At 66.8% G+C, this 18,339-nt stretch overlaps 2 protein-coding genes across 8 annotated transcripts; one reads left to right on the top strand and one right to left on the bottom strand.

The window, feature by feature from the left end:
• The first annotated feature begins 471 nt into the window (after positions 1-471).
• Positions 472-9,042, top strand: SIGIRR (single Ig and TIR domain containing). 7 transcript variants are annotated; one of them, XM_057553421.1, is made up of 10 exons: positions 472-550; positions 4,737-4,899; positions 5,786-5,984; positions 6,491-6,624; positions 6,724-6,864; positions 7,262-7,405; positions 7,712-7,814; positions 7,879-8,029; positions 8,219-8,408; positions 8,708-9,042. In XM_057553421.1, exons 2-10 carry the CDS (start codon positions 4,893-4,895, stop codon positions 8,869-8,871), a joined length of 1,233 nt encoding a protein of 410 aa, XP_057409404.1. In that variant the 5' UTR covers positions 472-550; positions 4,737-4,892; the 3' UTR covers positions 8,872-9,042. The 7 variants fall into 7 exon arrangements, with proteins under 7 accessions (XP_057409404.1, XP_057409401.1, XP_057409403.1 ...); XM_057553418.1 differs by having other exon boundaries at positions 521-600; XM_057553420.1 differs by lacking the exon at positions 472-550 and adding an exon at positions 1,630-2,128.
• Positions 9,043-10,081: 1,039 nt separating this feature from the next.
• Positions 10,082-17,192, bottom strand: PKP3 (plakophilin 3). Its single transcript, XM_057553202.1, has 13 exons — positions 16,883-17,192; positions 14,586-14,662; positions 13,849-14,480; positions 13,638-13,761; positions 13,017-13,221; positions 12,547-12,721; positions 12,009-12,126; positions 11,764-11,934; positions 11,495-11,680; positions 11,045-11,198; positions 10,639-10,831; positions 10,453-10,540; positions 10,082-10,266 (listed from the first exon to the last, which is right to left on the bottom strand). The coding sequence occupies exons 1-13, from the start codon at positions 17,112-17,114 to the stop codon at positions 10,231-10,233; spliced, it is 2,391 nt and encodes a 796-aa protein (XP_057409185.1). The 5' UTR covers positions 17,115-17,192; the 3' UTR covers positions 10,082-10,230.
• Positions 17,193-18,339: the final 1,147 nt, after the last annotated feature.

The following is an 18,339-nucleotide window of genomic DNA, read 5'->3' as shown; positions in this document are numbered from 1 at the left end:
ACCCCACCCCACTGGCTCCCCTCAACCAGCAGAGTTTTCTCTAATAAAACTGCTTTGTGTTAATTTCTGGGCTTCTGGCCGATTACGTCTGCCCTCGGCTGGCTGGGAAACTGAGGCCGTGATGGGGAAACGCCCGGAATGTGGTAGCCTCCGCCCTCCTCTGGTTTTCCGTGGGCTTCCAAGTGCGGGGTGCCTTACAGAGGTCTTACCCTCCCTGCACCTATAGGGTTTAGGAGCGGGAGTCAAGGCAGGCTTCCTAGAGGAAGACAAAGAGCTTGGGAGGAGGGGCAGAACCGCACCAGGTGCTCCTGGGGACGGTGGAATTTACGAGGAGTTCCTGGGGCACCGAGACTCTCCGGGCTGGTCGGGCCGGTTTGGCCTCTGCCCCCAGGCGCGGCGGCCGCGGCTCCAGGGGGCCGAGCGCAGGACCGTCTTGAACACCAGCCTGAGGCTCGAAGCAGGACAGTTGGGTCCGCCCTCGCCCCGGCTGCTGGGCGGGGCTGCACCTGCCACCGTCGCTGGGGCTGTCGCCGCTGCGCACCTGGCCCAGGTGAGCCGCTCCACCCTCGCGGCCGCGCAAGCCCCGGGTCTTGGCAGCAGGTGAGTGGCGATCGCGGCTCCTACCTGCGGAGGTGAGTGGAGGTCACCGGCTCCCGGGAGCCAGAACCGGGCCTGGAGCTTGGGGGGCCGAGGCGCCCTTTGCCCCGGGGAGCCTCTGGGCCGTGGCGGGTGCGGCTCCGCAGGAAGCGCCTCGGAGCCGAGCCCACTGCCCGCGTCGCCCGAGCTCACCCTCGTTCCGGCCCCTCCGGCCTTGCGGGGGCGAGGGCCGCTCTTCCCGCTCCGCCCGACTTGGCCCTCGGCCAGGAGAGGGAAGAGGCGCGCCCAGGCGCGGAGGGATCCCGCCTCCGCCCCAAAGTCGGAGCCCAGGCCCGAGGCCTCCCAGGGCGCCGGAGGCGGACGGAGAAACCTGCTGCAGCCGCTGCGCACCTGTGTCCGGGCGGAGCTACAGCCGTCCGCGCGCCCCGCCCTTCCGTGCGCGCCCCCGCGCCCCCCAAATGTGCGCGCCCTGCCCGGCTCACCCCACCCGGAGGGCGGGGGTACTAACGCCCCTCCGGGAAGGCGGAGCGCTGGTGTGGGGTGTGTGGCGGGCCCGGGGGTGCAGGAGGGGGCCTCTCGGCTCGCGGGGCCACAGCGCTTTGTGCAAGTTCTTTCCTTCGGGACAGACGTCCGGGGATGAAGCACGCGCCAGGCGCAGAGGGGCCGCCGGTCCCAGATGAGGGGGAGTCGCTCAGAGACGGGTGCTGAGCAGCAAATCAGACGGCTGGGCCCCTGGGGACAAGGCGCGGGCGCGCGCCCGGCGGCCAGGCCGACGCCGAGGCTCCGGGGAGGCGGAGGGCCCGCGTGAGGCCGGAGGGGGGGCGGAGCTCGGGCTCTCCAGGAACCGCGCGGGTGCGGCCGAGCGCGGTGGGCGGTGGGCGGTGCGGGGGGTGGGCTCGGATTCGGAAGGGCTGTTCTCAAGAGTGCCTGAGGCGACGTGGGGTTTTCTGCTCACTTTGGGGAGTGGGCCTGGGGGACAAGGGAGGGTGAGGGTGGACGTCAGCAAAGGGGCGGGGCGCCCAGCCGCGGCTGTGAGGTGGTGGTGCGGGTGGGCTTGCAGAGCGGCAGGCAGTCTGGCAGGAGCTTTGAGAGGCAGCAAAGCAGCTGGGGACACCAGGGAGAACTGGCTCTTTGCCTCCTGCCTGGGCGCTCCCGGGCAGGCCACTGAGTGCTGGCGGCCACTAGCCTGTCCCGCAGGTGCTTTTGCTGCTCACTCAGCCTCACGGCCCACTGGGGCGCCTCGGAGGAGCTGCGGCTCGGTGGGGAAGCGGTGCAGTCAGGACTTCTTCCAGTTCTGTTGGACCCTGAGCCCAAGATGCACCATTGTCCAAGGGTCTTGGAGGCCACGGGTGGGGGGGAGGCGTTGAGCAGGGGGCTTGGACAGGGTCAGATTAAGGATGTAGGAAAGCTGACGCTGCAGTGAGGGTGCTCTGCCCCTGGCGGGTGAGGGCAGGGACAGGGACCACAGGGGACGCTGCCTGATTGCTGTGGGCAGTGCCATGAGCCGCCAGTGCTGGGCCCCGAGTTCCAGGTCAGTCCGGGATGGGCGTGCGGGGCAGTCTGTTGTGAGCACAGGAGATGTCGGTTCTCCCCCACCTGGGCTCAGAGCTGGGAGCCTTGCGGAGGCCTCCTGTTTGCTTCCTTATCTAGAAGAGGGGGCTTAAGGTCCGTGTGATACCCCAGCGCCCTGGTAACTGCTCACCATTTGGGGGCTACACCTGGGAGGTGGACAGGGAGGGGGCCAGAGAGCCCTGCTCAAGGGCCCGTTATTGGTGAGAGTTTCCACAGGAGCCCCACCCATCACCCTGGCAGGTCAGAGGTCAGAGATACATCGGGGCTGCTCACTGGGGCCAGGGGAGCTACGTGGAGACCACCCCCCTTCTCCTGGGTGTTGGGACCGTAGGGAGTGTACGGGAAGCAGGCCGTACTGCCCAGCTCCTCATGCGTGTGCAGGACGGCCCTGACTGGGGGTCCGCTGGCCAGGACCCCCACATATCACCGTGGCCCCCAGCCCTTCTGCCACCTCCCCGCTCGCCCAGGCCTAGCCTTGGGAAGGGAAGGACGGTGCCGGTGCCGGTGCCGGTGCCGGGGTGGGCTGGGGCGGGCCCTAGAGGAAGGAGCCGCTTGACTCAGAGTTACAGGAAGAGTGGGGCAGGCGGGGCTGGCGGGGAGAACCACCAACTGCCCGCCAGCCCGCTGGGGAGGAGGGTGGGTGCCTGGGTGGGGTTTAGGTTGAGGAGAGGATGTGACTGCAAAGCCAGGAAGCTACGGGGAAAGTTCTTATTAAAACGCACAAACAAAAGCCAGGGCCTCGCCGTGCTTGGCGATGCGTCTGGGGCAGCCGTGGTGATTTGGACTGGGCCGGGGGCCCAGCCGAGCAAAGAGTTTGCTCCCAAGCACACGTGAATGACCTCAGTGACGGACATCCCCTCCTCAGGAGGAAAGAGCTGGAACCAGGTGACTCCGTGTCCTCGCTGCTCAGCGTGAGCCTGTGTTCTCGTCCTCGGATGCCTTTTCCGGCCTGAGCCCTGCCCTCGAAATCAGGCCTGGCTGAGGGGAGGCCCGCAAAGCACGTGGCTTGTGTGAGCACGTGTGTGCGTGGTGCGTGTGTGCCAGTGAGAGAGCGAGGGGTGATGGGAGGCTGAGGGTGGGTGTGAGGTGTGCACAGATGCTCGTGGTTGTATGCCAGGTGTGTGGACTGCCAGAGTGTCGGAGGTGTGGGGAGTGTGCACGTGTGCACGGGGACCAAGAGCTTAGTGCAGGCCTGTGTGGGACGTGCAGGGGGCGGGTGTACAGCACAGAGACCATACAGAGCACAGGGAGGGTTGCAGCGGAGGGTGTGCAGGGGGACACCTGTCACCTGGCCATGTGGTTTGGCCTGAATTTCCAGGAGGGTCCGAGGTTGCCTTTCCAGGGGTAGGAGGTCTTCCGAGGTTACAGAGGCCAAGGGGCCACTGCAGGAGTTGCCCTGGGACCCACTGGGCTGGGGGAAGGGGTGTGAGCCGCCCAGCCTCCCATAGCCCTCAGTGGGCTTGTCCTCCTGCTTCAAGGGCCTTCCCAGGACTGCCCTCCACTCCAGAGGACTTCTGGAAGGACCCTCTGCACCAGGCCCCCGGGAACGAGCCTGATGCTCCACCGATTTCCAAGGAAATTCCAGCCCAGCCAAACTAGGGGCTTCCAGCTGATCACGGGTCCACATCGGGTCACCCGTGCCGAAGGAATGGGGGGCAGGCTAAGACTCGTCCCTGCAAAGCCTCAGGGGCCCCACGGGTGGGGGGAGGGCCTGAAGGAGCCAGGGCCCTGGTGTGTGCACTTAGCAGGGAGGAGGGGGAGGACTAGATACCCAGTAAATACCCGCTGGGCGCCAGGGAGGAGATGCCCAAGGCCCGGCTGCCAAGGAGTCTTCCTCGAAGGCTCTGACACGGGGGCTTCACGCCCCGCCTTTCAGCCCAGGTCACTGGAGAGCTTTTGGGTCAAGAGGCGTGTGGCTGCTGCCAGTCTGGCGGGGAGTGGTCCCGGACCCCGCGCAGGAGAAAAAGGTCACCTGTGGGCGGGTGGGGGCTTCCCCTGGAGAACTAGATGGGCAGCGTGGACGAAAGTGCCTGGGTCTGAAGATGGCAAACGGGTGGCAGCGCCAGCACAGGACCCAGAAGGAGGGCTGCCCCGTGAGACCCGCCTGACCCCCCCGCTCGCCCTTCCTGCCTCGACACCTCGGCCCAGGGCAGCCTCGAGTGCTGGGTTCACGCGTGCGTGGTGCACCCAGGACGGCGTCCAGAACAAAACCCCATGGCTGGGAGTGAGGCTCGGTCAGGCAGCCCAGCACTCGAGAACCCCGAGTCCCCCGGAGCCTCGGTGCAGGCTGAGTGCGGCTGTGCTGCAGCCCCCCTGCCTGTATGTGGCAGCCCTGTCCCAGGGGACCTGGGAACGAGGCCAACTCCCGGGCTCACGAGGGGTGCCGGGAGTGCTGTCCCACCCTGGGCTGTCACGGTGTCCCCAGGGCAGATGACGTGCAGTCTAGGCTGTGCCTGGTGCTCTGCGGCCTCCACGCGGCAGCTGGGGCAGAGGCAGTGCTTCGGTGGCCAGAGTTACACGTTAACTTATCCTGTTCTTGTTTAACTTGCTCCCGGGGATGGCGGCAGCCTCTGACCCGTCCCGGTGCCCTGACTGACTGGCCACAAGGACAGAGATTGAATCCTGCCCAGCCCTTGAGGGATCAGTCTGCTCGGCCAAGGAGCCCCGGGGAGCCGTGGGTGGCACCAGTGTCCAGCCTGCCTCGAGGAGGCCCCGGCCAGACCATGGCAGGTAGACGGTCAGAGAGGGATGGGCACGGGCTGCACTCCCACCTCCTGCCCCTCAGGCTGGCTCCACGCTGCAGTGTGGCCTGGCCTCTCTGCTTGGCCTCAAGCCAGGGGTACAAAGACCTCTGTTTGCCCCTCCCCTATGGCCCGGGGTCCTGACCCCATGGTTAGGATGGGCCCTCACCCTCTCCTGCCCAAGGCCTCTAGACCAGGCTCGTGGGGGTCAGTAAAGCCCAGGGATACTGGGAGTGGGCGCTGGTGGGGGGCCATGGGGGGCGGGCTGCTGGGAGACCACACTACCAAGATGATGGCGGTCTTCTATGCCTACCGGCTCCGGCTCATCACCCCAATTTAAAGATGAGAAAGTTCAGATCTTGGGGAGGTGAGAAGGCTTGCCTGTGGCCAGGAGTAGAGGGTCCTGGAACCCCCAGCTCCCATACCAGGTGGAAGGTGCTGACATGCAACCCCTGACTCCCCCACACCACCGGTGTCCAGCAGGGGGGCCGGGGCCTGGCATCAGAGCAGTGGGCGACAGGTGCACACAGGAAATGTGTGCTGGCTCACGTCCTGGGTAGACAGGCAGCTAGGCGGGCCCTGCTGAGCTGGGGGGCGGTGCTGGGTCAGCTCAGCCATGACTCCATGCTAACATCTCTGAGGACTGGCGGCCACATCCAGGGCAGGCAGAACACAGAAGAACCAGCTGCTGCTGGGGTAAGACATGCCAGATGCCAGGCCCTGTCCCCCAAGGGACTTGTGGACAGACATGGTGTGGTTACCAAGCAGCACATGCCACTGGCCACCTTGGTTTTTTCCTGGCCCACAGACCATCTGTGGACAGTGGGAGGCTGGCATCGTGGGCAGAGCTAACCCGCTGGGTCCTCTCTCTGCAGAACCCTGCGACAGGGCCCCTGACTTCCTCTCCCCATCTGGAAACCAGGTCCTGTGGCCTGCCCTGGGCAGTGTGGTCACTCTGAACTGCACGGCCTCGGTGGTCTCTGGGCCCCACTGCCCCTTGCCCTCTGTCCAGTGGCTGAAAGATGGGCTGCTGCTGGGCAATGGAAGCCACTATGACCTCCATGAGGACTCCTGGTAAGAGATGAGGGTGTCTGGGGTCAGGTGACCACGCTGGATATACCCACCCCCAGTGGCCTCTCTGACCTACACCCTGGTCTGTAATCACCTGGACATGGGCTGGGGAGTGACTGGCCAGACATGACACGGGCAGAGTGCCACTCTGGATGCACACTAAGAGTCAGTGACTGCAGGGACAGATGGCCCCTCTAGACACTCACCTTGTAGGCCGCCCAGGGCCATGGGTGCCAGCAGAGTCCTACGGCCTGAATTACTCATTGACCGTCGGGCCAAGCCTAGGATCTGAGGACCCCCAGGACCCAGACCCAGGATTAGGGTGACTGTCCCAAAAGGGATCCACACCCCCTTCATGTTCTGGCCATTTCTCTTAGCTTATGGCCCAAGGACTGCCCAGGAGGCCCAAATCTGCAGCCTCTCTGGGCGAGTCCCGGACAAGTGGGGCTCTGGGGCATCCAGTGATGCTGTCGGGCCCCAGGTGAGGGGGTGGGGCCTGGTCTCCCCAGGGTCAAGGCCAACTGGTCAGAGGTGCTTCTGTCCAGTGTCCTGCGGATCAACCTGACCAGTACTGAGGACTTCAGGACCTTCACCTGCTCCGTCCAGAACACCAGCTCCTCTTCCTTCACTCTTGGGAGAGCTGGTGAGTGGGGTCCAGTGGGGTAGAAGCTAGAAGGGAGGCCTGGGGAGCCTTTAGGCTTGGAGGGTGCTGGGGCGGCTCAGTCAGTGGCTCTGTCCCCAGGCCTGGCTGGACATGTGGCCGCGGTGCTGGCCTCACTCCTGGTCCTGCTGGTCCTGCTCCTGGCAGCGCTGCTATACGTGAAGTGTCGACTCAATGTACTGCTCTGGTACCAAGACACGTACGGGGAGGTGGAGATGAACGGTGCGTGGGGCGCGGATGGATGGGGAGGCGGAGTCAGCCACGGGGCCTCCCGAGGCTCAGCTCTGGGTGGGGGGGATTGGCTCTGGAGGTGGGGGCGAGGAGGCATCCGTCCCTGGAGGGCACTGGCGAGATCCCAGTCCAGGGAAGGGGGGTGTCTCTGTGCGGCCCAGGAGGGCACAGGGCCGGCAGAAGGGGGCCACGGTAGCCTGGTTCCAGGGCTCCACTCGGAATCCTGTGCTGAGGAGGGGTCTAAGCGGGGTCCGGGGCCGAGATCTGCTGGGTCTGCGTCTGGGGGGCTGGCCTGGCCCCTGGGGCACAAGGGGGGAGGTTTAGGGGGCCCCGAGGGTGGCAGGCCTAGGCCTGGAAAGCGGCCGCGCTGACCCGCCGCCATCCGCAGACGGGAAGCTCTACGACGCCTACGTCTCCTACAGCGACAGCCCCGAGGACCGGAAGTTCGTGAACTTCATCCTGAAGCCGCAGCTGGAGCGGCGTCGGGGTTACAAGCTCTTTCTGGACGACCGCGACCTCCTGCCGCGCGCGGGTACCGCGGCGCCCTGCCCCTTTCCGCTCGGGCCCAGCCCCGATCCGGGGCGCAGGCCCCACCCCTGTTCCGGCCCAGACCCCGCCTTGCCAGGGCCACGCCCCGCTTCTCCAGGGGCACGCCCCTCAAGCCCGCCTCCCCCCCGTCCAGGACCCAGCCCCATCTCTCGGGCCCCGCCCCTGTTCCGGCCCAGATCCCGCCTTCCCAGGGCCGCGCCCCCTCGGGTCCTCCTCAGGCCCAGGCTAGGGCCCCGCCCCTTCTAGGGCCCCGTCCGCACCGCCCACGCCGATGCCCGGGTTCCCGCAGAGCCGTCGGCCGACCTCCTGGTGAACCTGAGCCGCTGCCGGCGCCTCGTCGTGGTGTTGTCCGACGCCTTCCTCGGCCGGGCCTGGTGCAGTCACAGCTTCCGGTGGGTCCCGCGCGGGGCTGGGTGGGCCCCAACTGCGCCCCTCCTGACGGTGCCGCCCTCGCAGGGAGGGCCTGTGCCGGCTGCTGGAGCTCACGCGCAGACCCATCTTCATCACGTTCGAGGGCCAGCGGCGCGACCCCGCACACCCTGCGCTCCGCCTGCTGCGCCAGCATCGCCACCTGGTGACCCTGCTGCTCTGGAGGCCCGGTTCCGTGGTGCGGAGGGGCAGGGGGCGGGGAGGGAGGGGGCTTGTGCATGGGAGCCCGTGGGTGGAGGCGCCATGGTCAGCCGCCCAGAGGAGTGGGCTCTTTGGGGCCAAGGGGACCAGGGTCTTTCCGTGTTGGCACCCCCCCCACCCCCCCTCAATTGTTCACGCCTGCTAACTGCCCCACCTTGGTCTCCAGACACCTTCCTCCGATTTTTGGAAAGAGCTACAGTTGGCGTTGCCACGGAAGGTGCAGTACAGAGCGATGGAGGGAGACCCCCAGACCCGGCTGCAGGATGACAAGGACCCCATGCTGATTGTGCGAGGCCGGGTCCCAGAGGGTCGGACCCTGGACCCGGAGCTGGACCCTGACCCTGAGGGGGACCTGGGTATGCCCACCGGCCCCACCCCTGACCCTGAGAAGTTCAGCCTGAGTTGGAGGGGGGCTGCATAAGGTGGAGCCCCAAAAAGGGTCCAGGCGGCGGGGACTGCTCCCTGCAGCCCGTGGATGGGCTTAATTCCCAGCACCTCCCACTGCCTCTTTCCGTGAAGGTGGTTGGGCCCGGGGCCTGACTGGGAACCTCCAGGACCTCAAATGCCACCATGCAGGAGGGGCAGCAGGGAGTGACCCTGGCAGAAGGCAGGCTGTGGGCAGCCCAGCCTCAGGCCTGGCGGTACCCCTCCCCAGGTGTACGAGGGCCTGTCTTTGGGGAGCCAGCAGCTCCACCGCATGCAAGTGGGGTCTCGCTTGGAGAGGGCCAAGGCAGTGAAGTGGATGTGTCGGACCTTGGCTCCCGAAACTACAGTGCCCGCACGGACTTCTATTGCCTGGTGTCGGAGGATGACGTGTAGCCCCTGTCCCCTGGAGCAGCACGATCACCAGGGACAGCTGGGGGCAGGGCTGATTTTTTTCCCACTCAGCAGGACCACGAGCCCTGTCTACCTGCAGCCCTGGGACCTCGGGGAAAGAGAGTGGGCCCAGCGACCCTCCTTGTGCCAGAAATAAAGTCCTTTGGAATCCTGCCCAGGTCTCGGCCTCTCCTCTCCTGGGGCAGGAAGGGGGTATGCAGTGTCCTGAGCAGAACACCCCCCGCCCACTCACTTCCGTCTCAGGCACTCCAGGGCCCTGGATCCCTCCCTCTTCTCACTCCATGGCCATCTGGTCACCACATCTGGGTGTCCACTCAAGCCCACCCTCTCCCCATCCTCCGTCCTGAGCCAGCTCAGGCACATCTCTTGCGGTGGCCTCCTCGGGTCTCCCTGCGTGGGGCCGTGACTGTTCCCAGGTCCACTCTCATCCAGACAGTCCTTGGGGGCAGGCCCCTCAGAGACTTCAGGTTCTGAGCTTTGCAGAAAAAGCCTGTTGTTGTACAAATATCAGTGGGAACTTTACAAGCAAAAGGCCTGGCTTGGTGAGATGGAGAGAGGTTCCAGAACCTACTGGACCCCAAACCTCAGACAGCATGAGTATCCCTGTCAGGGCACCTCCAGGCCCAGGAAGGCAAGGCGGGGAGAGGTGTTGGATGCATGTGGGACGTGAGCACAGCCCGGCAGGGCAGCACCGAGGCCAGTGGGAGTCACAGCTGCCCCAGAAGTGCTCATTCCTCTGCACACAAAGTCCCCAGCTCTGCTGCTTCTGCGCTTTACGTGGCTTGAGGCTGCCTCTGCTGTCTGCCCCATCTCCTCCGTTCTCTCCGCCAGCTCTCCCGCTGCCGGACACGCCCTCCTCCCTGACCTGGAGAGGCCTGTGTATGGCCCCAGGGGGGAGTGTCCTAAGGGGCAGGCATGGTTGCGCTTGGGGACATTGCTGAGTCCTTGGGTCCGACCCCCAGGTCTGACCAACCAGAGAAGCATGAGGGCCCGTGGCTGCTGAGTTCACGGCCACCTTTATTCCCATTGCTGGCTGTCCCGAGGCGCTGCTGGGCCGCAGCCAGTGCCACCTCTGCCAGTGTGACCTGGCCACCACCCCACGCATCAGAGCAGCCTTAAGCCCTGCCCCACCCCCTGCCCTGCAGAAGCCGATTCCCCAGCCGCAAGCCCCTGTCCCCTCCCCCGTGGCCCAGGCCTTCAGGTTGCACGTGGACGGGGCTCCAGCGAGAGCCCCTGGGCCATCATCGACGCTGTCCTCCAGGCTGGCTGGCGAGCAGCCCTGACCTGAGCCCTTCCCTCGGAGGGGGGTCACATCGCACGCTCCTTCAAGGAAGGCTTCGCCTACGGGCCCAGGAAGTCTTCCTTTCGGTAGCCCTTCTGCGGTGGAGAGGGGCCTGGGGTCAGGGCGCTGCTGCTCCGCATCCCGTCCCCCCGGGTGTGCTGGGAATGGGCCCCTGGTCTTATGGGTGCCCTGGGCCACATGGGTTTCCGTGTCCTTCCCTGCCGTCCTGGGCCCACGTCCCACACGCACAGCCCCGCCTGCCCTGGACCGCGGGAACATACCGCCCGGAAGTCTCGGTGGAGCTTGTTGTACTGCCACAGGTTGGCCAAGAGGCTGGAGGCTGCCCGGGAGGACGTCTCATTGTCAGGGCTGGGGGGGCAGGGGGCAGGGGTTAGCGGGGTGACAGGCTTGGCCAGAAGGCAGGGCGAGCTGGGGGGGCAGGGTGGGCACGGGGCTCGGGCCCTGACCTGTCCCGCTTCTTCTTGATGAAGAACAGCTTGCGCAGCCCATCGAAGTAGAGCAGGTCTCGGGCGGCCACGGGACTGGCCACCACCAGGTTGTTGAGGACGGCTATGATGTTCACCAGCACGTCGGCCGGGGGCGAGTTCTCGCCCGGGCTGCCAGGCAGCTTCTCAATCAGGTGACTCACCACCTTGGTGGCTGCCAGGAGGTCAGGGCGGTCAGTCTCTGTTGCCCGCCCCCTGCCCCGCCCTCTTGGCACCGGCCATCCCCTGCTCCCCCAGGGAGCTGGTGCGCCTGTCTGCCCACCAGCTCTGGCTTCCCAGAAGCCGGCCGGAGGAGCAGTGCAGACGCGTCCCGGCGTGCGCCCAGCCCCGGGGAGGCAGAGCCCGGGCTTCGGGCGGCTGGACTCACACAGCTCGTCCTTGTTCCTGGCGTTCCGAGCCAGGTTTCGGATGAGGCCGGTCAGTGAGCGCAGCTGGTGGTGGTCAGCGGTCCGAACTCGGTCCAGCAGCGGGTTCAGGATGCGCTCCTGCTCCAGAGCCAGCCGGCTCAGCACGCCTGCCCACTGCCGGCGGGAGAGGGGCTGGTGAGAACGGGTGCTGGCGCCCCGTGGAGGCCCCGGGTCTGCTCCCTCCTGGCCCAACCCTCCTGGCACCTTCCTGAAACTCAGTGCAGCCCCGGGGGCCGGAGGTGGCCTCCTCCAGCCGCATCCTGCCTGCCTTCGTCTCTCGCTCTGAAGTTCTGGCCCCCCGATGCACCGTGAAGTCCGGGAGAGCAGGCTCCTGTCCCCCGTCCACCCCTTGCGTGCCCAGTGCCTCGCGTCCCCAGCGCGTGGCCAGGTGTGGTCCCAGGCCACCTCACCCTGCGGTCGCCTGCGGTGATGTTCTGCAGCGCCCCGGCAGCCGCTTCCGTTGTGTGCCGGTTGAGCTCACAGCGCTGCAGCAGCCGGTTGTACAGCGCCACGACCTGGGGGCTCCACAGCCACTCCAGGCCCTTGGGGTCCTTAGACACCTCGGCGAAGGTGAGCGCGTCGGCCATGAGGGGCAGCTGGGCAGGAGGGCGTGGAGGGTCAGCCGAGGTCACCCGGGATCCCTGCTTCCGCCCGCCCGCCTGCCCAGGCCCGCACCCACCTCTCGGAGCCGCCGGCTCTGCGGCGTGAAGCAGCCCACTGCCTCGCCTGGCGGCGCCCCTGCCGCATCCCGGCGGCCTCGGCCCTCCAGCCGCTGCAGGGCCGACGGTGGCATCTCGTCGTACAGGCGGTAGGACAGGTTCCTGAGCACGCACACGGCGTTCTCCACGCTCTGTGGACAGAGGACGGACCTCGGTCAGAGCAGGCTGGAGCCCCTCGGGCCCCGGGGCACTGGCTGACCCTCACCTTGTCCTCGCACTTGCCCGCGTCCAGGGCGTGGTTGATATAGGTGACCAGGGAGTCCACCAGCCCGTGGCACTCACGCATCTTCTGGCGAGTGGCCTGGGAGGCCGAGCTGAGGTTCCTTTGGATGGAGGCAGATCAGAGACCCCCGTTGGGACCGCAGGCAGAGCCCACCCCACAGGGACCCACCCAAGGCTGAGGTCCTGAGCACCAATCCCCTCCTCCCCCGAGCTGGGCTCTGCCCCTCGGCACCTCCGCATGCCTGCCCATCCCCCATCCACTTCTCAAAGTGTCTGGGGCTCCGGGGAGGTTATAAATATCAGATCAAATCTCTGATTTAAAGAAATCTGAGCCTGCAGCCCCCAGTCTGTTGACATCTGACGGGGGCCACACCTGGTGGCCCGTTCCACTCTTGCGTCAGCGCCTCTGCCTCGCCGTCCACTTCTCCCAGGGCCCCCCCCCCCGTGGCCCCGCCTTGTCATTCAGACCTCAGATCCTAACGCCCCTTCCCTGGGCCTCCCCTGCCTGCTGCCCGTCGCACCTGAGGAAGCCCGTGGCATTGTAGAAGATCTCCGCTTCCGAGGCGTTCTGCTGGGTGAGGGGCGTTCCCCCGGCCCCTGAGAAGGGGCTCAGCACCAGGTCTGTGAGCTGCTCCAGCGTGTCTCGGGCCAGGCGGTCCTTCAGGTGGTCACTGGAGGACAGGTTCCACAGGATCCCTGGGGCAGGCGGGCCGAGGCCGTGGTCAGGGACGGCCCTCCAGCCCCTCCGCCTCTCCCGGGGATGGCAGGGCGGAGGCCCCTAACCTCTCCCACGGCCCCCCCTGGCACTTCGAGCCTCGCTGGGGAGAGCCTGAGTGTGACGCGTAGGGTCACGGGGCTGCAACGGCGCAGAGAGGAGGACGCTCGGGGCCACGGGGCCTGGGGCTGGAGTCCAGCTCCAGAGACGTGCCCCAGGGATGGCCGTGGGGACCAAGGGAAGGGCGGCAGAGCGGCGGGCGGGGAGCAGGGCCACCTGTGACGTTCTTGCGCAGCTCGTCGTCCTGCTCGCGCAGCGTCCGCAGCAGCTCGAAGATGCCGTTCTCCTCCACCAGGGCCAGCTTGTTGTCCGCGTTGTCGTAGACAAGGTTGCGCATGGCGCCCGTGGCGTGGCGCTGCACCTCCTGGTTGGCGTGGTTGAAGAGCTTCACCAGCCTAGCCACCGCCTGCAGGCTGCGGGCCTGTGGGCATAGCCACACGGGTGTTAGCACGTGTGCACACGCTGCATAGGTATGTGCACACGTATGCAGGTGTATATGGATGTGTGAGTACATATGCAGGTGTATAGAGATGTGTGCATACTCATGCAGGTGTATGGAGATGTGTGCAGATGCATGCAAATGTGTGCAAAGGTGTGCAGGTGTGTGCAGGTATATAGAGACGTGTGCATCCACATGCAGGTGTATGGAGATGTACGCAGGTGTGTGCAGGGGTATTCAGATTTGTGCAAGTCAGTCCCTCCTGCCCCTCCTCTGCTGAGGAGGCTCTGGGCAGGTGGGGTCTGCCCAGGCAGCTTGGGGATCAGTGAGGGGTGGTCAGGGACCAGAGGACAGTGAGTGAAGGGGGGCCCATGAGGGTGGTAAGCAGGGGCGGTCACCTGCTTCTTGGCTGCTGTGTCACTGTAGCACTTGTGCTGAATGTAGGCTGCTCCCAGCACCTGCAGGTTGGGATCTGAGGCCATGAGGTATTTGACTGCCGAGGGCAGGTCAATGTCATCAAAGCTGCAGAGACAAGAGACGGGTCAGGCTGAGCCTGGGGCAGACCAGGGTCATGGCAGAAGCCCCCTCCCCGAGCCAGGCCCAGCTCACCCGCTGCTGAGCCTCTGCACAGTGCGGTGGCCACCGTAGCTGTCCAGCCCACGCGTGTCCGGCAGGTGGCCCGAGTCGCCCAGGCTGAGGCTGAGGCTGCGCACAGATGGCGCCCGGATCGCGGGCTCCAGGACGCCCCCTGGCACTCCCCCAGCCCCCACACGGCTGCGGTGGCCGCTCTGGAACCGCTGCAGGGTCCGCATGGCGGGGGCACGGATGGTCCGGCTGGGCGGCCCCTCGGCAGCCTCCGGCCAGTCCAGGCCCCCAGCCCGGCCACAGCTGGAGCTGGCCTGGTGCTCAGAGGCAAAGGCCCTGTAGGCGGAGGTGGCCGCCGGCTCCAGCGGCTCCTCCACCACTCTGTAGCATTCATCTGGGCCCCTGGCCCCCAGCCTGAGCGAGCGCAGGGACAAGGTGTCGTGATCCGCCCAGCTCCCCACCCTGCCATGCTCGTGGAAGGACGTGGGCCGGGTGGGCGGGGGCGCGGCGGGCCGGGCACCCCTATACCCTGCGGCCCCAAGGGCACTGCCTCCGCTCTGGGCTGAGCTCAGCCTTCGACCGGAGCTCACGTCCACGGCCGAGCGGGAGGACCAGGAGACAGGGTTGCAGGCGGGCCTGGAGATGGGCCGGAAGGTCTGTGGGGCAGGGAGGGGAGGGCAGTGAGGGGCGCTGGGCTTCCTGACGCTGGAGCCCCCAGAGCCCCCAGAACCTCCCTCACGGGGCTCCGGGCTGTCACTCACCGAGGTGTCCCCGCTCCGGCCCTGGGAGCGGGAGCTGAAACCGGCCTGCAAGGTGTGGTACTGAGCCCGGCACGCGCCTGTGGAAGGGACAGTGCAGCGTGGCTGGGCTGACGGCAAGGCACTGGCCTCCTGCCTCCCCTCCTGCCCTGAGCCCTGGTGGGGAGGCCAGTGGACTCTGGGGCAGGTGCCTTGGCTTCTGGTCCCTGCCGTTGCCTTGTCATCCCTCCCACAGCCCTCGTCCCTTCCAGCTGTGCCCCTCAGCGGGGGACGGATGTGCTCACCCTGCTGACCTCCTGGCTACCTGGGGAGTGTGCCAGGGCCTCCTTCCTCAGCTCCCCGATCCCTGCCAGGGCACAACGCCTGGCCACCGCCCCCAGGAAGCCACACTGACCTCCCGGGAGCCCATCCTGTGCTGTTGGTCACTCACCGCGGACACACAGTCTCCCTGGACCAGTGCCCTGAGGTGCAGTCCCCTGACCCACCTGGCCAAGCCACACCCACCCCTAGCCACACACAAACCGGGGGCACCGGCGCCAGCCCGCCTGCATGGCGAGCGGACAGACGGGCAGGTGGATGGAGGGCGGAGGGTGGAGAGATGGGGGTAGGGCGGGTTGGACCATCAGAAGGATGGGTGGTTGGATGAACAGACTGGTGTGTGAAGGGGTATCTACGCCGGGAGGATGGAGGGACGGGTGGATGCTGAAGGGACAACTGAATGAATATGTGGATGACAGGTGGCGCGGGGTGGTTGGTCGGGTGTATAGGAAGAGCTGAGAACGCCCGGAGAAGAGTTGGGCAAAGGTCAAACCAAGGCAGAGCAGTGGGAACGGACTGGGGTGGCATCACCTGGGCAATGCCAGGGACGGGGTCTTTGGATGGGGAGGGTGTTCCTGGGGTGGGCAGCCTCTGCTAGAGTCCCAGCTGTGGCCACACCTGGAGGGGGAAGAGTCCCATCCCCCAAAGGCCAGGGTAGAGTTCCTTGGCTGAAGGGATTCAGGGTGAGGGTGAAGGGAAGTGGGGGCCTTGGACCCTCCCCCAACCTCTGCCTCAGTGAGGTCTGGGGGGACTCCCCCGCCCAGCACGCTCCCCAGACGGGCCCTGGTTAATGAGGCTTCTGGGCATGGGCTATTCACCCTTTGACTCTAGTGAGGCTCAGCCGTGGGGGGGCACGGCCCCGAGCCCGGGGGCCTTACCCCCACCCCCAAATTATAATCCTTTTTCCCCTAATTGCCAGGGTAGCCAGGGTGGTAATTAACCCCTCCCTGCTCCCTCCTCTACCCCATGACCCCTGGGCACCCAACTTGGCCACCAGCAAGGCTGAGGCCCGGGTAGGGGAGGACGCAGGAATCCAGGCAGCCCTGGCGGCCCCTGTGCTGGCTGACCCCCTTATCCCCCAACCAGCAGCTGGCGGCCAGTACTGGGCAGGGCTCTCTGGAGATCACGCGAGCCACTGTGAAGCGGGGTCTTGGCCCCTGACATCCTGGAGGCTCCTCTTACTATCTAACCTTGGTCCCTGTTGCTGCAGCCTGGCAAGGGAGGAAATGGCATTTCTAGAAGCGCCCTGAACTTGCTGCACACACTGATGCACACGCACACACACACGTACACCCGTGCACGTGCCCCATGCACGAACCGGGGTTCCTACACAGGGGGCTGCCTGGCCCTGAGGGGCATTCCCCCACCCGCTGCTCTCATGGAGAGTATCCGGGTCACCCCAGCAGGGCCCCCCCCCCCGCAATTCCGCAGGGAGACCCTGGCCCAGACAGGCCGTGGCTCTCCTCCAGGAGTCCCAGACCCCGCCCCTCACCTTTCTGTCTGCTCATTCCCGTGGGGCATGGGGGGTGGACGCTAGAGTCTGGGCGTCTGTGTCTCTGCGTTTGTGTCTCCAGGGGAGTGACGTGTGTGTCTGCGTGTCTGAGACCGTGTGTGAGCCCGTGGGATGTGGGACCGGACGCGTGTGTGTTCCGGGTTTGCCGACAGAGACGGACCCGGCCGGCCACATGCCACTTCTCCCGTGCCCCACCTGGGGGGGCGGGAGGCTCAGGGCCCAGTGGGCAGGTGAGGCCCAACCCGGCTCGCAGGGAGGACCCCCGGGGTCCCTGCCAGGAGGTGGAGGCCTCACCTTCGGCTTCTCCCGCGCCTGGAGGCGTAGGGCGGTGACTCAAGGCGGGCCTGAGTGAGTCAGGGAGCTGAACCTGGAGTGGCCTCACCGCGGCCTCTGGCCCTCGCACCACCACGCCCGCCGGGGCCACCTCCACCCGCCACCCACCGTGGGCACCCGGCCAGCATCTGCCTACCTCTGGCCGCCTCGGCCACCCCGTCGGGCTGGGCCGGCCCGTTCTGCCAAGGCTGCTGACCCAGCTGCAGGAGGCGAGCGCGGACCTGCTCCTGGACGCGAGCTGCACGCAGCCTCTCGGCCTCCGGCCCTTCGGTGCCCCGGCGGTCCAGCTGCAGGTCCGAGGGCAGCGCCAGGGAGTACACACCCATCTCGGGCTGCAGGGCCGACAGCAGGAAGTTACCGTCCTGCATGGCGGCGGGCGCGGGGGCCGGGTCTGCCTGGCCTGGGCCCGGTCGCCACCTCCAGCCCGATTTGTCTCCGCTGTCTCTTCCCGCGCGGCCCTGTCCCCGAAGTCCCCTCCCCGCTGGCCTCGCCCAGGGCTGGCCCCGGAGACCGACGCCGCCCAGCCCTGAGCTCAGCTAGGGGCGGGGACACCTGGGCCAGGTGGGAGGGAGGGGCTACCGCCCGCTTAAGGTGGAATTTGGGCGGAAGAACAGGCCCTGCGCGTTCCCCCTCCTTCTGCCCATCCCAGGACAGGGCAGAAGGGGTCCGGGCCCTTCTTTGTTCCCAGCCTGTCCTTTGGGATAGGACACAGCCGGTCCTTTGGGCCTACTGTTCTGAGCATTAGGGAAGGGCGGAGGGAGGCCACCTTGTGGAGTCTGAGGGCGGGGGCTCCCCCTCCCTGGGGAGCTGGGGGCTCCAGGTCACTCCAGGGACCAGGCACCGCAGCAGTGAGGTTGGAGTGAGGCCTAGCAGGGGTCAAGTGCTAAGGGACAGAGTTGAGGATAAAAGGCTTGGAGTGGAGCTTTAGGGTGGACGGGGGCTCTATGGGGCCCTCGTCCTGGTCCTTGGTGCCCAAGAGACCCCAGAAGCAAGAGGTGAGACGGGCCCACCCCAGGCTCATGACCCTCCAGACCTCCATCCTGCAGACTCCGGAAGTGCCCCCAGCCCCCCGCCTCTGCAGAGGCCTCCAAAGGGCTGGCTAGCCCTCCCGGGCTCCCGCCCCCCCAGGCTGTGGAGGTGGGAGGCCTCTTCCAACCCATGAGTCAAGGCTCAGCTCAGCAGGGGCAGGCGGGGCTGCCCCAGGGGGTTGACTCAGAGGGGCCCTCCTGCCCTGGCTGGGGGCGCAGGATCTGGCGTGCGCCGGGGAGAACCCAGGAGTCCAGGCGAGCAGGGACTTTGAGGGGTCGGAGTTGTGTGGGGAGGGGAGGCCCAGCAGTCAGAGGTGGGAGCGGGAGGGCCAGGCTTAGCAGCGCTCGCCCCAGGAAGGTCTCCCTGGAGCGGCACCGCCAGCTGGGCCAGCACGCTCCAAGGCCTCCCGTGTAGGCCCGGCTTGGATCCAGGACAGGCCCCTGGCGGACTGAGTTGTGGCTGAGCCCAGTGGGGCTGGAGGGGTGCGGGCTGAGTGGCCTCATGTACCTCCTGGGTTCCCCTGGAAAAGTCGCCCTGGGGCCACCCTCACAGGCCTTCCCTCCC

This window comes from Balaenoptera acutorostrata, chromosome 9, assembly GCF_949987535.1.
Source record: "Balaenoptera acutorostrata chromosome 9, mBalAcu1.1, whole genome shotgun sequence".
Lineage (NCBI taxonomy): Eukaryota > Metazoa > Chordata > Mammalia > Artiodactyla > Balaenopteridae > Balaenoptera > Balaenoptera acutorostrata.
The sequence above is the reverse complement of the archived record's forward strand: the minus strand, read 5'-3'. Positions and strand labels throughout refer to the sequence as shown.

Coding starts and splice junctions, on each gene's coding strand:
- PKP3 (XM_057553202.1), bottom strand. CDS start 17,114: ATGCAGGACGGTAACTTCCTGCTGTCGGCCCTGCAGCCCGAGATGGGT. Junction 11,935..12,008: donor CGGGCAAGTGCGAGGACAAG/GTGAGGGTCAGC, acceptor CTCTGTCCACAG/AGCGTGGAGAACGCCGTGTG. Junction 11,199..11,494: donor TCACCGCAGGCGACCGCAGG/GTGAGGTGGCCT, acceptor TCCCGCCGGCAG/TGGGCAGGCGTGCTGAGCCG.
- SIGIRR (XM_057553415.1), top strand. CDS start 3,004: ATGACCTCAGTGACGGACATCCCCTCCTCAGGAGGAAAGAGCTGGAAC. Junction 3,055..4,736: donor GAGGAAAGAGCTGGAACCAG/GTGACTCCGTGT, acceptor GGATGGCGGCAG/CCTCTGACCCGTCCCGGTGC. Junction 8,030..8,218: donor TCTGGAGGCCCGGTTCCGTG/GTGCGGAGGGGC, acceptor CTTGGTCTCCAG/ACACCTTCCTCCGATTTTTG.